The 15,206-nt window shown below is 42.1% G+C and overlaps 1 protein-coding gene across 1 annotated transcript in view; it reads left to right on the plus strand.

Moving 5' to 3' along the window:
• GABRR2 (gamma-aminobutyric acid type A receptor subunit rho2) overlaps positions 1 to 14,529 on the plus strand; it is a 116,873-nt gene extending 102,344 nt beyond the window's left edge. Inside the window, exons 14-18 of the mRNA XM_037844408.1 lie at positions 5,617 to 5,699; positions 8,173 to 8,313; positions 9,962 to 10,114; positions 12,568 to 12,764; positions 13,745 to 14,529. Of these exons, the coding sequence (XP_037700336.1) occupies positions 5,617 to 5,699; positions 8,173 to 8,313; positions 9,962 to 10,114; positions 12,568 to 12,764; positions 13,745 to 14,044 (874 nt within the window). The 3' untranslated portion in view covers positions 14,045 to 14,529. The remainder of the gene's footprint in view (positions 1 to 5,616; positions 5,700 to 8,172; positions 8,314 to 9,961; positions 10,115 to 12,567; positions 12,765 to 13,744) is intronic.
• Positions 14,530 to 15,206: the final 677 nt, after the last annotated feature.

The following is a 15,206-nucleotide window of genomic DNA, read 5'->3' on the forward strand; positions in this document are numbered from 1 at the left end:
AGAAAGGGAAATTGCTGTCTTAACCAAGAAAATAATTGGTTTCATGCCATAAAGTTGGCTTTTTGGCTTGGAATATTAATGCTTCCAGTTTCTCCTTTTTCAGTAGCTGCTAACTTCTCATCTAAACATCATGCAAAACCAACTTTACACATGAGTAAAAAATTTAGAGAGTTATCAGTCTTGAACATATATTTGAGGAAATTTCTCAAGCTAATACGATTTTTGCCCTGCCCTGTATATTATATCTCAATTTTTAAAAGTTTACTTGATAAAACTGCTTATTTCTTTAGTAGGAGTCAGAGAAATAGATAAAATATTCTTCTCAAGACTTGAGTTCTCCAATCTCTCTGCTTCCCATTTTTTGGATACTTTTTAGAACCTTGATTTTTTAAAAATTGCTTTTACTCCACCTGGTCAGTCATAGCCATGTTTTCCATCCCTTTTCACCACAGTGTCCCACTTGAGAAACGATGGGGAACCTGGGCTACTGTAGGACTCTAAATGGTATTCTGAGCATCACTTTTTTTTTTAAATTCATTTTACTGAGATATATTCACATACCATGCAGTCATACAAAACAAAGCGTACATTCAATTGTTCACAGTACCGTTACATAGTTATGCATTCATCACCAAACTCAATCCCTAACACCTTCATTAAATCCACACACACAAAAATAACAAGAATAATTATTAAAGTGAAAAAGAGCAATTAAAGTAAAAAAGAACACTGGGTGCCTTTGTTTGAGCATCACTTTTAAAGTATAAAGAATAAAGTATTTTTCTTTTCACAAGCTCAGAGGCCTTAGAAACCTTTAATTGCTCATTAAGCACTGAACAGAAGAAGCTTTTCTTAAACACGAGCCGCACAGTGTGGCTCTCACTGCATGGCCAGCTTTAGGAACTTGACGCCCACTTGTTGCTGGGAGAGGGTGTGAAGAGGAGCTGGGGGCCTTCACAGAGAGGGGACCTGGCTACTCACTGTGAATAACTCCTCTTTGTGCTGTGTGGATGGTGCATTTCAGTCCCACAGACTTTGGGCTTGCACGTGGACTGGTGGTAAAGATGGATATACACACTGTTGTGTAAGCAGGAGGCCCTGGATGGTTGGTTTCACAGTGTATCCTTTGGGTCAGAGATGGACCAGTATCCCCATACATCTCCAGCAATGTTGCAACTGAATTTCTTCCCCCACCTCCCACCAAAGGAATATTTATAATGATCTTTCAATGCTAATCCAGGCTTGGAACCTGAGCAGTTAGGTACCAGACTCAGAGTGGGGTTATGGGATTTTCATATCCACAGCTTGAAATGCATCCTCCCACAGCGAGAACTCAGATGGGTTGAGGATGTGCAATCCCTCCCCCAAACCACTTTGGGTTAATTCTCTCTGGAGTCTTTACTTCCAAGGCAGGTAGTCAAGGTATCGTAAGACTCAGAATACATCAGCAAAGCAACACAACCCAACAGCACTGCATTTACTGTTAGTAAATGTTTAGCAACTGGCTGTCCTGGAAAGAAATATGCAGGTATAGACATTCACAAGTCTGTTATAAACATGACTGATATAAAGGGTGCATAGCACATGATTTTACAAGTGAAATAAAACATGCAATATTCTTTACTATAAATTCCATTTATTCATAAATTTAGCGTGATCTGCTATTTCTTGTAAAATCCACTATCAGCTTTTGTAATTTTACTGCCAACAAAATCAGTCTTTAAGTAACTGTTGATGAGCATTTGTTTACTTACATGAATGACAAGCAAGCGTAGCTCTGACATAAATGTTGGTTGATATTTTCATTTACATTAATGGAGAAGATGAAAGTGAAACAAAGAACTATATAGAAATTTATGTGTTTTTCATTCATCAAAGACACGAAGGAGTTTTTTGCTGAATTGGGTAATAGCTTTTAAACTGATCCATTACAATTTTTCAGTTTTCTTGAGTACTACATTAGAAAGTAAGAAGATGACGGAAGGAAGAAAAACTGGTATTTCAAACAACCAGACTGAAATAACCTGAGCTGATAGTACACTGTTTATGTATTTTTTTAAATTGGGGTAATAGCTTTTAAATATTGGAAAAATATTTCCTCAATTTTTACTACTATTCAGCATATAATGACTATAGATGAAGCATACTTTTAAGTTTAATCTGCTTTCTCAAAGCTATACAATCATTTTCTTAAGTCTAGACAGTAAAAAAGTACAATAATCAAGCCCTGATCTGTATATTTAACAATTTCTGTATTGGAAATGCTCCCATCATGGCCAATTTCAAGCTACCAATATAATGTCACTGAACATGGAATTGGGAAGACACATGCAGTGTTCACCATCATATGGTATTTCTACCACACAATAAATGTAATTAACTTCAAGAGCATAGATGTTAGTCAAGTGTAATAAAACAATTAGAAGGTGATGAGTTTTGAGTATTATTTTGTTTTTAATGTAACTTATTTAGTTATAAGATGATATAATTTAATTTTTAATAATGGCTATATTTAACAACTGGCTTGCAAAATTCCTGAAGAGCCAACAATCAGCTCTGACTAGCCAGGAGACATCTACTCCAGCACAACCCTGGACAGGACCGCAGGAAGCAGAAAAAAGGGAACAAGGAGTGGAAAACCTCCCGTGTGTTCAGAACAAAAATCATCAGTGAGCCTCACCCACCAGGGGAAACAGTTCCATTCAGTCCTCGTGCCTAAAAACAGATGATTTGATTTTTCATTACAAATAACATCGTGGGTTTGTTTGATTGTAAATGAAAAAATAAAAAACACAGAAAGAGGCCCAGGTTGCTAAGGACTACCACTTTGAGCTTTATTTTGGGGAAAACATGGAGCAGCTAGGCACTGTCAACTCCATCAGCATCTGATCAGCTCCTAAAATATATTCTCATAAACTGCTCTCCCACCTCACTCCCTCATTGGTTCATGAAGATTTTTATTGAGAACCCTCTGGTGTCAGGGTAGTTCCTGAAGTCATGCAAATGAAAGTCCTGCCAGGTTCCACCTTAAGCTCTGGGGACATGACGATGAATGATATGAAGTCACTGCCCTGAGAGGGTTCCAGGCTAGTGGGGGAGGGGGGGAAGACATGCCACCAAATGATTTGGATGCAAATAGAGGTGTGTACCCAGGGCAGTGGGTGGAAAGGCAAGGAAGGGCAGGTAACAGGATGGTGAAGCCAAAGCTTCCTAAGCACCAAGATACAATGAAGTGAAATTCCAAATGAGATCCTCCATCATGCTAGGCAGACTTTACTAAGGGAATGTTCAAAAACCAGTTTCATGGATTTTGTACTCCTGGTCAACTTCAGGATAGGAAAGAATCAATGACTGTTGGAAAGAGTCAACGATGGCCAGAAGAAGAAAAGATCTGTGCGATTTTTCTTGGGAGAGAGTTGTGGCCATGCATGAGCCCAAGACCTGGGACGTGGGGAGGAGAGAAAGGGGACTATGTCCTAAATCTGTGTCCCAGGGACAGGGCCTTCACCGGGACCACTTGAAGAGCTTGTATTTGTGGGCATACAGCTGGGGGATGCGTTGCAGTTAGAGGCTTAGAGGGCGAGAGTTGAGCTTTCTAACTTCCCCGGAGTGCCGGGAGAAGTTATTGCTATGGTGGGCTCAGTCTGTGCTCCCAGGTAATGTGTAATATACGTCCATGTGGCATGGACAGTCGGTGACTCATGAGCTGAGTGGGGAGTTGCTGCTGGGGAATAGAGCCCTATAGTCTGGAGGTGCCCTGCAGTGGGAATGAAGAACTTGGGAAAGAATGAGCTTCATTCACGTAGCAAGCCCAGAGAGCGCAAAGCCACTTAGCCAAAGTAGAACTGCGCTGCCCCTACTTGTCCCTTCTCCCACTTCCACCCGTGTAGGAGGAGGCAATCTGAGATGGAGTAGAAATTGACCACTCAAATGCCAAGTCCATACCTTAGCAGGGGAAAGGGAGCAGAAATCTTAATTTGAATGAAGTTTGAAGTATTCATTAATATCTTAGACCCAAACTCTTAATTTCTGTATTGAGATGTGTTTTGTTACTCAAAAGGGTTATGACTGTCTATTACACGAGAGTGAGCAGAAAAGTCACGGGACCTGACAAGTTTCCATACAGCACAAGGGAAGAGCCCCCAATGAATCCGTGTAAAGGGACTCAGGGAAACATGGGTTTGATCATACTGCAAACTGTGCTTGTTCAATGTCAGGATGGAAAGAACCAGTCTGATGATATCTGTGATTCTGAAAACCTCTGTTTCAGTAACATCTAATATAGAGAGAAGAGACATTCAGTCCTCTTGTTCATAGCAAAAATCTCCTGCATTTGACATTTCATGTGCCCAAATTTAGTTGTGTGTCCCCACACTTAGCTCCTAGCTTCTTACTTGCTGGTGATGTCATTAGGGGTAGTGATACTGGTGATACACCCATAAACATGGAAGCCCCCCTTAGGACACCCCTTGGGTGTCCAAGCTAGTCGACAGCCCTAAGGCCACTTGCTAACCCTTCTCCATGGCCTCTGGCATGGCCACCCCACCCCAACACACCCTATTTATCAGGATTTCCAGGGGAGATAAGACTCTACCCAACCTGCCAGCAGTACAAGGCCTCTCACAAGCAAGCTGTACAGAAGGCAATCATTCTGCACTCAAAGAAAGTGGGATAAATCAAGCAAGTATTTGGATAATTCAGTTTCAAGAGAACTCTTTTCTTTGAAATTTCCTTTTAAGTTAAGGGTGATTTTTTTTTTTTGGCTGTGAACTATCCAGAAAATTTGCATGACTTTATACATGCAAACTGTGTGTGGTTGGAGGAAAAATAGTATATTCTGTACTAGCCAACAGCCTTTAATCATGTCCTGCCATGAGGCTCCCACTGGATGGGAAGTCTTTCATCTATGACTGGTGACCTCTATTTGTTCTTTGACACAGGAACCTGTTTTCCTGTGTAAAACTATGAAACAAAACCATTAGGTGCCAGCAAGTTCTTACACATTGGTATAACAAGACCTTTCAGTGTTTTCCCAATAACTGTGGTCTCCATGGAATTACCCACTAACAACACCTGTTAATTACATTAATGCAAAATTGTTAATTATTAATTACATTAGTACAAAATTAATACAAAAATATCAACATATTTTGTAAAAAAAAAGGTACTGAATTTGGCAACTGGCATAAGTGCTTTGTTAGTATTATTTCTGAAAGATTATATACAAATTATCAAATATCAGTATAGTCAGTAAAAGAAAAGAAGAACTTGTATTTATCTAAAACAGGAAGACAATATATGTTCCTATGGCTCACTGAAAGAATTATATGTTCCTTGGGTATCAGATGAGTCTTGCTATTTCACATTGCTGATCAACTGAAACCATTGCTTCTTTAAAATGCCTCACACTGACCCTGGGGTTAAACATATATTCCTAAGAGTATCCCAGCAAATTTATCACTCATAAGCTAGTATCAAAATCCTGACACATTGCCTACAAATTATAAGAAGGAGGCAGTTATCAAACTGGAAGGCAGTAGAGGCCTTTTCTGTTTATCATTTTGCATTTGTATTTTGCAGGCTCTGAAAGCTTGGGTTTTGTCTCTTTTCTCCTAGGGTTACAGTGACTGCAATGTGCAACATGGACTTCAGCAGGTTTCCCCTGGACACACAAACATGCTCGCTCGAAATTGAAAGCTGTGAGTAGCCTTCTGTCCAGACATCAGCCACAGCTCCTTAGGAATTCTGTCCCTAACACATGGTAGCAGGAATAGTATTTATTCCTCATTCATGCCTATACTTTTACAGTGATTTCTTCAGTTAAAGCTAAGTCTAGGGTAATTTCAAAAATCAGGAGCAAATTTGGGACTAAAACCTTCTACTCCCATAGTTGACCCTTTTAATGCCCTGTGGCAGTGGTTCTCAAACTGTTCTATGGAGGTTTCTCAGAGTTCCCTGTGGCAGCTGCTTGGAGAAGGGGAGTAGGAGGACTGTGCAAAATGTAAGTCAGCTTTCCAAGCCCCCAACACTCCCACACACAGTCCATCAGAGAGCTCCATTTTTGATCAGGTTTATTGGTCTACTGGGTGAGATTTCTATTGAAGACAGGATTTCTTGGCAAAAACAAGTTTGCCAACAATTGCCCTAGGGAACTGCCACTGAGAGTGCACGTGGTGGGTGAGGCTGTCAGGTACAATCAGGGTACCTCAGGACGCTTGCACCTACATGTGGAAATCCTGGAAAAGTTAAAAACTAGGCCCAGGAAGAGCAAGGCTGAGGCAGTGTCAGGGACAAGCTGCTCACATCCCAACTCTCTATACATTGTCTCCGCTCTCCTCTCCTTCTGATGGGCACAGTCTGGACTCCCCCAGAGCTCCAGCTCCTATACTCCTTCCAAAACAGCATATACCCACTGACCCTTCCCTGTGCATGTCAGAGCTCTAGTGAGGAATCTCACTGGCCCAAGGTGCCTTTTCCAGCCAGGCTGAGCTTGCGTCAGTGGGTCAGCTGTCCCAGCTCCAGTCTCCCAGAGCCCAGGAGTATGGGGAAGTTGGTGCCCCCCATAGCAGGGGCCAGACAGGCAGCTCCCTAGGGAACTGAAGAGGGGAGAAGGATGTAATATAACCCAGGAGCAAGGGAGTGACTACTTACTGCACAGGACATCACATCTGATTGCTCATTCATTCCACACAAAATTTCCATGAGAAGCTTATTGTTATCTCCATTATACAAAGCAGGGACATCTACACAATAGAGTACCTAACTTGCATGAGGACACAGAGCTAAGAAGTGGCAGAGCCAGATTGCAGTGCTAAATTATTTAGCTCCAAAACCTGCAATATAGTTTTTTCCAGGTTGTATCAGTCGGGGTCGACCAGAGAAATAGAACCAGTAGATTATATGTGTTATGTGTGTATATGTGTGTGTGTGTGTGTGTGTGTGTGTGTGTGTGTGTGTATACCTACAAACACACAATCACATAGATACAGATATATGTGTATGTATTTATATTCATATTTATATAAGGGATTTATTTTCAAGGGATTGACTTACACAATGTGGGGGCTGTCTAGGAAAGTCCGTAATCCGTAGGGCAGACATCAGGAAGGGCAGTCTGGAAACTCTCGGGCAGGAGCTGATGCTGAAGTCCACGGGTGGAATGCCTTCTTCCTCAGGGAAACTTCAGTTCTGTTCTCAAGGCCTTTCAACTGATTGGATGAGACCCACTCAGATTATCCAGGATAATCTCCTTCACTTAAAATCAACTGACTGTAGATGTTAACCACAACTACAAAATACCTTCACAGCAGCACCTAGATTAGAGTTGATTGAATAACTGGGGGCTGTAACCCAGCCAAGTTGACCCAAAAAACTGACAATCATACAGGTCAAGAGCTAGAAGACCGGAAGAGAATAGAGACTAGTGTCTGGGAGGCCTGGAAAGAACTGCTTATACATGAGCAAACCAGACTGGGAACTTGGTTAGGTATTACCTCAATTCTGCCCAGGCTGTAGGCAAGTATGTTTGTTCAGTTGGAGGAATGTGTGCGCATGAATAGATATATGTGCTCACCCACAGTGGGTGGGGCCATGGGAAATGGTAGGCCAGAGAGGGTAGGGTGATTCTTGTGGGGCAATGACCTCACTATTACCCAGAGCAACTGGAGGTCTACCAAGAAAGGAGTTGTTCTGCTCCCATTTCTTTATGGGTTCTTTCTTGATAGAATGGAGTGCTTACTATTAGATAGAATTTAAAGGTATTTCTCATCAATTGGTGGGTCATTGTACTTTGAATGAAGAAAGAAAAGGGCTAAATTATCCCGGCTTCTAAGGTAGAACACTACGAAATTGCCAATACTCAACTACTTTTGGTTTGTGAAAATAGAAATTTCATTTGGTTTAACCCAATAAATACCAGGTTGAATTGTGGGGTGAGCCCTTTTACAGTAATTGTGAGTATTTAGGCTTGAACTTTTGCTCTGATGACTTTTGGAAAGCCAGGGAGAATTAGAATGGTCTTTTCAGATTTTGTTTTGCCTTGTTTAGACTGCAGTTTGCTTATTCAATCTGCCCTAATACGGTCCCAATTGTTTGTGTGGGAGATCAGGATCAGCTACCACACAGGCTGTCTTCCCACCAATTAGGGCTTGATGGTATCTCCCATCTTTTCAGATGCCTATACAGAAGATGACCTCATGCTGTACTGGAAGAAAGGCAACGATTCCTTGAAGACAGATGAGCGGATCTCACTCTCTCAGTTCCTCATTCAAGAATTCCACACCACCGCTAAACTGGCCTTCTACAGCAGCACAGGTGAGCATGGGATGAGGACTAAGAATTGAGGCAGCCATTGGTTTGGCCATATGGTTCATCCCTTTTAGGAAAAGTGTGCATTAGCCAAGTGATTGGAGCCTGTTAACCACAGGGATCTGAACTCAAAGATGGGAATCCTAAATGAAGTTTAGAGGGTGGCGAGCATTGAGTGGAGGTAGTTTTTTGATACTTCCTAAGCATCAAAAGTGATAATCTAGAAAACATTAGTCAGGATTCAAACATAAGCCATCTGAGTAGGTTTAAGGTGATTACACTGCCAATTTAGCAGTAGCATCTCATCCTTGATATGACCATCAGAGCCCTCACTTCTATAGCCAAGAAATGATTCCAATTTCAGGTGTGTTGTTTTCCGTTCATACTTCCCTCCCTCCAGCCAGCCCCTCTGTGTCTGCTCCACTCTTGACCAATCCCCTCTTACTATACTGTGTGCCCAACCCCTCATTAGCACACTGTTCTAAGCCTCAGTGCAGAAACAATATGCTGTTTTCTTGTGGGCAGGGTTGTTGCTTTGTAAATCAAGAGTTTAAGCATGTTGTGACCTCCTGTTGCTTGAGGGCATGCTCTATGGACTTGGTCCAGTCAGCCTACTGTGCTATTTAAACAGTTGAGGTTAATTCTCTCCACCCCTTGCCTCCTTTTGACCAGCCACCATTCATGATGACTTTGTTCACACCCTTATGCAGTTTCTATTGCTGAAACATTGCATGATTGACTGCGCAGGGCAGTTCAACCCTTTAATCACACTGTGGTCTCTCTAATGCATAATAGAGAGCATGGCTCTACCCGAAGCATATCACAACAGTCCAGCACAACTCATCCTTGAGTCTTGGTTCATTGGAGGACCCTCATTCCCATACCTTGTCCCTTAGCATTCTGACATCCCCTCTTTAATCACTTTCTGGTACCAACAGGCATGTCACATTCATTTTAATTACCCCGGAAGCCAAATTTTCAAGTTGATATTTCCGAGTCCCCATTTTATTTCCTGTCCCAGTCATCTCAAGATTAGCCTGCCTTTTCCTTTCATCATTCTCCCATTCCTCTCATCTCCTCCAGGCATGTTTTTTCTTTGTAAAGAACACAAGTGCAGAGCAAAGGCATAGCTGGACCTGTGATAATCCCTCCTATGCATAAATGCAATGTTGTGTTTAGCTTGATATTTTAACTTAAAACACATTTTCCCTCATAGAGAAATCCAAAGGAATTGTTTAAACCAGGGCTTCTCTAAGTTTAACATGTGTATGAGTTATGTGGGAAATATTGTTAAAAAGGAAATTCTGATCCAGTGGTCTGGGATGGGGCCCCATACTCTGCATTTCTACAAGCTCCCACATCACAGTGAGGCTGCTGGGCCCCAGACCATACTTTGAGTAGCAAGAGTTTGAATGACCTTTCCAAGGGGTTGCCTCTGTGCATAGGACAGAAGCCAAAGATTTCCTGAAATGGATTCTCCCAGGTGGTGTGGTTATCACAGTATCACTCTGTCCCCTGGTTTTTCTCACTTCCACCCTATGGAGGAATGATAAAGATGCAGTGAAGTATCTCAGGCATTTATGATCCCCTGCATAAAATTTATAAAGGAGCTCCATAGCTATGTTGTATACATTTTTCTCCTTGTGTCCCCCAGGCTGGTACAACCGTCTGTACATTAACTTCACGTTGCGGCGCCACATCTTCTTCTTCTTGCTGCAAACCTATTTCCCCGCCACCCTGATGGTCATGCTGTCCTGGGTGTCCTTCTGGATCGACCGCAGAGCTGTACCCGCCAGAGTTCCCCTAGGTAAGGACTTCTAGCCTCCGAAGCTAGAATGTATACATCTGTATACATACAAATGTATACATATACAAATACATTCTTCCAGGCATCTGAAAATAATTCCTTCCAGATAAAACCATTTTTTTCAAATTTGTCATCTACCCCATTTAGCATTACAACTTAGAAAAACCCCATATTTAGTGTCAGGTAAAATCCCATTATAAAGAATCTGTATAGCAAAGCTGATTCCAGGTCCTTACAGATGCCCATTGAAACAGCCCACTTTGGTCCTGTAAGAGTAGTGTTCTGGTGTGGGCAATCCAGTTCTATGGGTGCTTTCTCTGCCCAGTTGCCTAAGGAAATCACATTCTATAACAGAGTTTCTTGAAAGTTGGCCCAAGGGACAGAATCTTCCAGAGAAACTTAAAAATGAAGAGTCCTGGGCCCCATCTAGAGCAATAGAATCAGGGTCTCTGAGGAAGGCCCAGGAATCTGCATTTGAATATGCTCCCTCAGTAATTCTTAAACATCCTCAAGTCTGAGAATCGCTGCTCTATAAGTAGTCAATTATGGCTATTTCCCATCAACTCTTTTGTCCACTTTAAATATTGTACCCACTTAATCACAGCCCCCTCCCCCCATTGCTCAGATAAGTCAGGGGGCTCAAGGAAGAGGGTGCCTTAGTTGGCCAGGTCTGCTATGACAGAGATGACACAATGGGTTGGCTTAAAGAGCAAGCGTTTACTGTTCCACAGCTTCGGAGGCTAGAAGTCCAACACCACTATCCACAAGGTCATGCTCCCCCGAAGCCCGTAGCGTGCTGGTGATGGCTTTCTGGTTATCCTCCACCACCTGGCCACCTGCCTTCTTGGGTCGCTCCTCTGGTTTCTCCCAACTGCATCTGAATTTCCTCTGTTTATAAGGATGTCAGGTCCACTCTGATTCAATTTAGGTTCTTCCAAGTAGGATTTTTGTAGGTGTTCTTTACATCTACAGGACCAGAGGTTAGGACATGAACATGTCTTTGTGGGAACGTGATTCAATCCACCACAGAAGGAGACCCATCAGGTTTGAGTGAAACTGGGTCGGACCTGGCCCTTAATGACCCCAATCCCTTGTGATGTGATGTTTGCCAAGCAAATGTTCCGAGCTTAATCTGAAATCCTGGGCAAATTTCCATGGACAGATGCCCTATCCCTTCTTTAACAGTTGTTCTCTAGTTTGAACAGTTACTGTGTTAAATAAATATGCATTCTGGTTTTAAAAGTCTTTCTCCTCACCCAGGGGAGTGAATCTCCCTGGCAACGTGGACTATGACTCCCGGGGAAGAATCTAGACCCAGCATAGTGGGATGGAGAACATCTTCTTGACTAAAAGGGGGATGTGAAAGGAAATGAAATAAGTTTCAGTGGCAGAGAGATTCCAAAAGTTGCCGAGAGGTCACTCTGGTGGGCACTCTTACACACAATATAGACAACTCTTTTTAGGTTCTAATGAATTGGAATAGCTAGCAGTAAATTCCTGAAACTATCAAACTACAACCCAGAAGCCCTGAATCTTGAAGGCAATTATATAACAGTGTAGCTCATGAGGGGTGACAATGTGATTGGGAAAGCCATATGGACCACACTCCCCTTTGTCCAGTATATGGATGGATGAGTAGAAAAATGGGGGGAAAAAAGTCACCCAGCATTCTTTTTTACTTTGTTCTTTTTCACTTTAATTTTTATTCTTATTATTTTTGTGTGTGTGGTAATGAAAATGTTCAAAAATTAATTTTGGTGATGAACACACAATTATATACCGGTACTGTGAACAGTTGAATGGACGCTTTGTATGACTGCTTGGTATGTGAATATATCCCAATAAAATTGAATTAAAAAAAAAAGTCTGTCTCCTGTACATGAGGTTGACATTGTCATCCTTGGTAGAATTGTCCTCTGGGTCCTCAAGTTGACATTGCTGAATGGGCAGCCAGGGACAGCTTGGGGGTGGCAGAAAGAATGTGCTTGGACACCTGGTAATATAGTCCCAGGACTACAGAACTCTACAACAGCAGCAAGGACACAAATATTAAAATAAACATTGTGTACTTTCTTTCCCTTGCTGGAGCAGTAGTTACAAAAAGCACATATACTTGCTCATATAGGCAATCATGCAAAAATATTGAAGTGAAATAAATGTCCTAATGTCAAAATGTCTGAGGTTCTCTGTAGAAGGATAAAGTGATACAGATGCCATGAAGAAACCACAGGCATTCAGAGCAGGGAAAGGGTAGGGATGAGGAGTGGGGAGACAAGGAAAGCGTCTCAGAGTTAAATCTTGAAGGATGAGTCGGTGTTTACCAAACAGAGGGACAGAGATGGAGATAGTCTAGGCAGAGGGAGCGTAGGTACCAAGAAGCAGAGGCACAGCGCCCTCCAAAGTGTTTGGCGAAAGCCAAGCAAATGTCTGTCTCTCGCTATGTTTGTTTGCAGGGATCACCACCGTGCTGACCATGTCCACCATCATCACGGGCGTGAACGCCTCCATGCCCCGCGTCTCCTACATCAAGGCCGTGGACATCTACCTCTGGGTCAGCTTCGTGTTCGTGTTCCTCTCGGTGCTGGAGTACGCGGCCGTCAACTACCTGACCACCGTGCAGGAGCGGAAGGAGCGGAAGCTGAGAGAGAAGGTGATTTTCCCACGCGCTTAACGTTTCTGGTCAGGGGTGGAGCCTGGTCTAGCTCTGGAGCACTGGGCAGGTTAAGCTCTTCTCTGTAAAATGGGGTTAAAAATACCCCCTCAGCCACCTGCTTCAAAGGGTTGTTGTGAAGAGCAAACAAAATAATATATCTTAAAACACTGTGACGTGTACTCTGGGCTACATCTTTTATTCACTGAAATAGTTATTTAGCACCTCTCATATACCAGGAGCTGCTAGGCCAAGTTGGCTTAGACATGATCCCTTCAATCTTGGTGGTGTTCACAGCTTAACGAGGGACTCCCAGGATTAAAGGAAATGACAATTCAACATGGCGGAAACATGTTATTTATGATCATAAAGGTGTGATAAAAGAACTCTCTATGGACGCACATCCCTGCTGGGAATGTTCCTAGAATCCATTCCAGGAAATGTTCCTTCATATGTGACCTCATAGATCTCCCTTCGAGTCCCAGATTATCTTTCTTCCCTTTCTTCCTCTAGTCTGCAGCTCAATGGTTATCTCTTCCAGAAAATTCTAACTAGATAGCAGTAATTTATCTCCACAATGTTGCACCTTTCCAGTCCCCACCCCCATGACACACACGTACACATGAGCACACACATGTACACACAGTCACTTTCTCAGAATAATTTTACCTGTAAACATTTTTATCAGGGCTCATATTATATTATGATTTTATGGAGAATAGAGCAGCTATCTAATTGTGAACATTCTTGTTCTCTGGTGTGAATTGTGCTATTTCCTAAGAGTCAATATGTAGATTTTAAATAAAAACGGATACCTGCTATTTTAGAATGTTTTCAGAGACACCACCATTGCCTTTACTCCTACCCCTAACTGGGAATAAAAGAAACCCAAAAAAGACAACACCTTCTCCTACGCAGTTTTTTTTTTGAAGGGCTTCTGAGGAATGCGGCTAAGCTCCTGTCCCGACTTGTGTTTGCAGCTTCCCTGCACATGTGGATTACCTCAGCCCCGTGCTGTCATGCTGGACGGCAGCTATGGTGACGGCGACGGAGAGGTGAACGACCTGGGGAATTTCCTGCCGGAGGGAGGTGAGAAGCCGGACAGGATGATGGTACAGCTCACCCTGGCCTCCGACAGAAGCTCCCCCCAGAGGAAAAGTCGGAGAAGCAGCTACGTGAGCATGAGGATTGACACCCACGCCATTGATAAATACTCCAGGATAATTTTTCCAGCAGCATACATTTTATTTAATTTAATATACTGGTCTATTTTCTCATAGAGGCCAGTAATTCTACACGTTTCACATTCTTCATGGTATGTACTACAGAATGCTTGTATGATGAAAAATAATTTAGAGTGACAGTTAAAAAAAAAAGTTCCCAATACCCACCCATGGTTTCACTATCCCTACTCCAGCTCTCCATAGCTACATTGACAATGTGCTCACTGGTTTAATTTGCACTTATTAACCATCAGTTGTATACACTGCATTACAGTAGGTGCTGCAGGATTGTGACACCCATAGCAACTGATGATAGATCCAGACGACCTGGAAAAGCCCACGACCACTGTTGTGAGCCCCTCATAGGTAGTTCAAGCTCTTTTAGACAATAGATGCTTACCACGTGAATGATTTTTTAAAGTCTTTGGACTAGGTGGAATCAGGGAGCACCTGCAGTTCACTTGCATGGAACATAAATGTCCCTAAACCCCCACTCTGACAGAAATTCATGCTTCAGTTTATAGCCTATCACCTATTTTTTTTTTTTTGCAAGTTTCCTCATGTTTATTTTAATAAAAGACAATAATAATGTTCGTATTTTTATTTATATGTTGCAGTCCATGAGATTTTACCTCTTTGCAAGAAAACCGCTTTAGATTGGTGCAACTGCCTTTGATTTTTGGTAGGAATTTCTCTGCTAGAGAAACTTGGAAGATAAAGATATAGACATGAATTTTGTCAGTTTTGATAACTAGAGATAACTAGGCCAAAAAACCTGTGTTAACCTGTTTCACAATCACCACATCATGTATTCCCACCTTGAAAAATGTCCTAGTTCAAATTGAAGTCCTTTCTCAATAATGTGGTATCATCACCAAGGAACTTGGAAATAGACTGGTTTCTTCTCATAAAGAACATTTCAAGAAAATGCAAAATTTGGGACTATCAATAACTCTTTACAGTGAGATATATTCTCATGTTTCTTTAAGGAAAAAAAAACACCCAAAAGATAAAGAAATGGAACACTTGCATTCATTAATACTCAGCAAATTCCAGCAATTATCTATGAATCAGAAAACAATCACCACCTAGACCAGGCAGGCAGCCCCATACGCCAGGCGGAAGAAGTACAGCCCGATGGCAACTGATGCCAGGGTACAGGATAAAGGAGAAGGCTCCAATTTGATGTGTTGTTTTACAGTAAATGAAGTTAATTGTA

The sequence above is a fragment of the Choloepus didactylus genome, chromosome 7 (genome assembly GCF_015220235.1).
Source record: "Choloepus didactylus isolate mChoDid1 chromosome 7, mChoDid1.pri, whole genome shotgun sequence".
Lineage (NCBI taxonomy): Eukaryota > Metazoa > Chordata > Mammalia > Pilosa > Megalonychidae > Choloepus > Choloepus didactylus.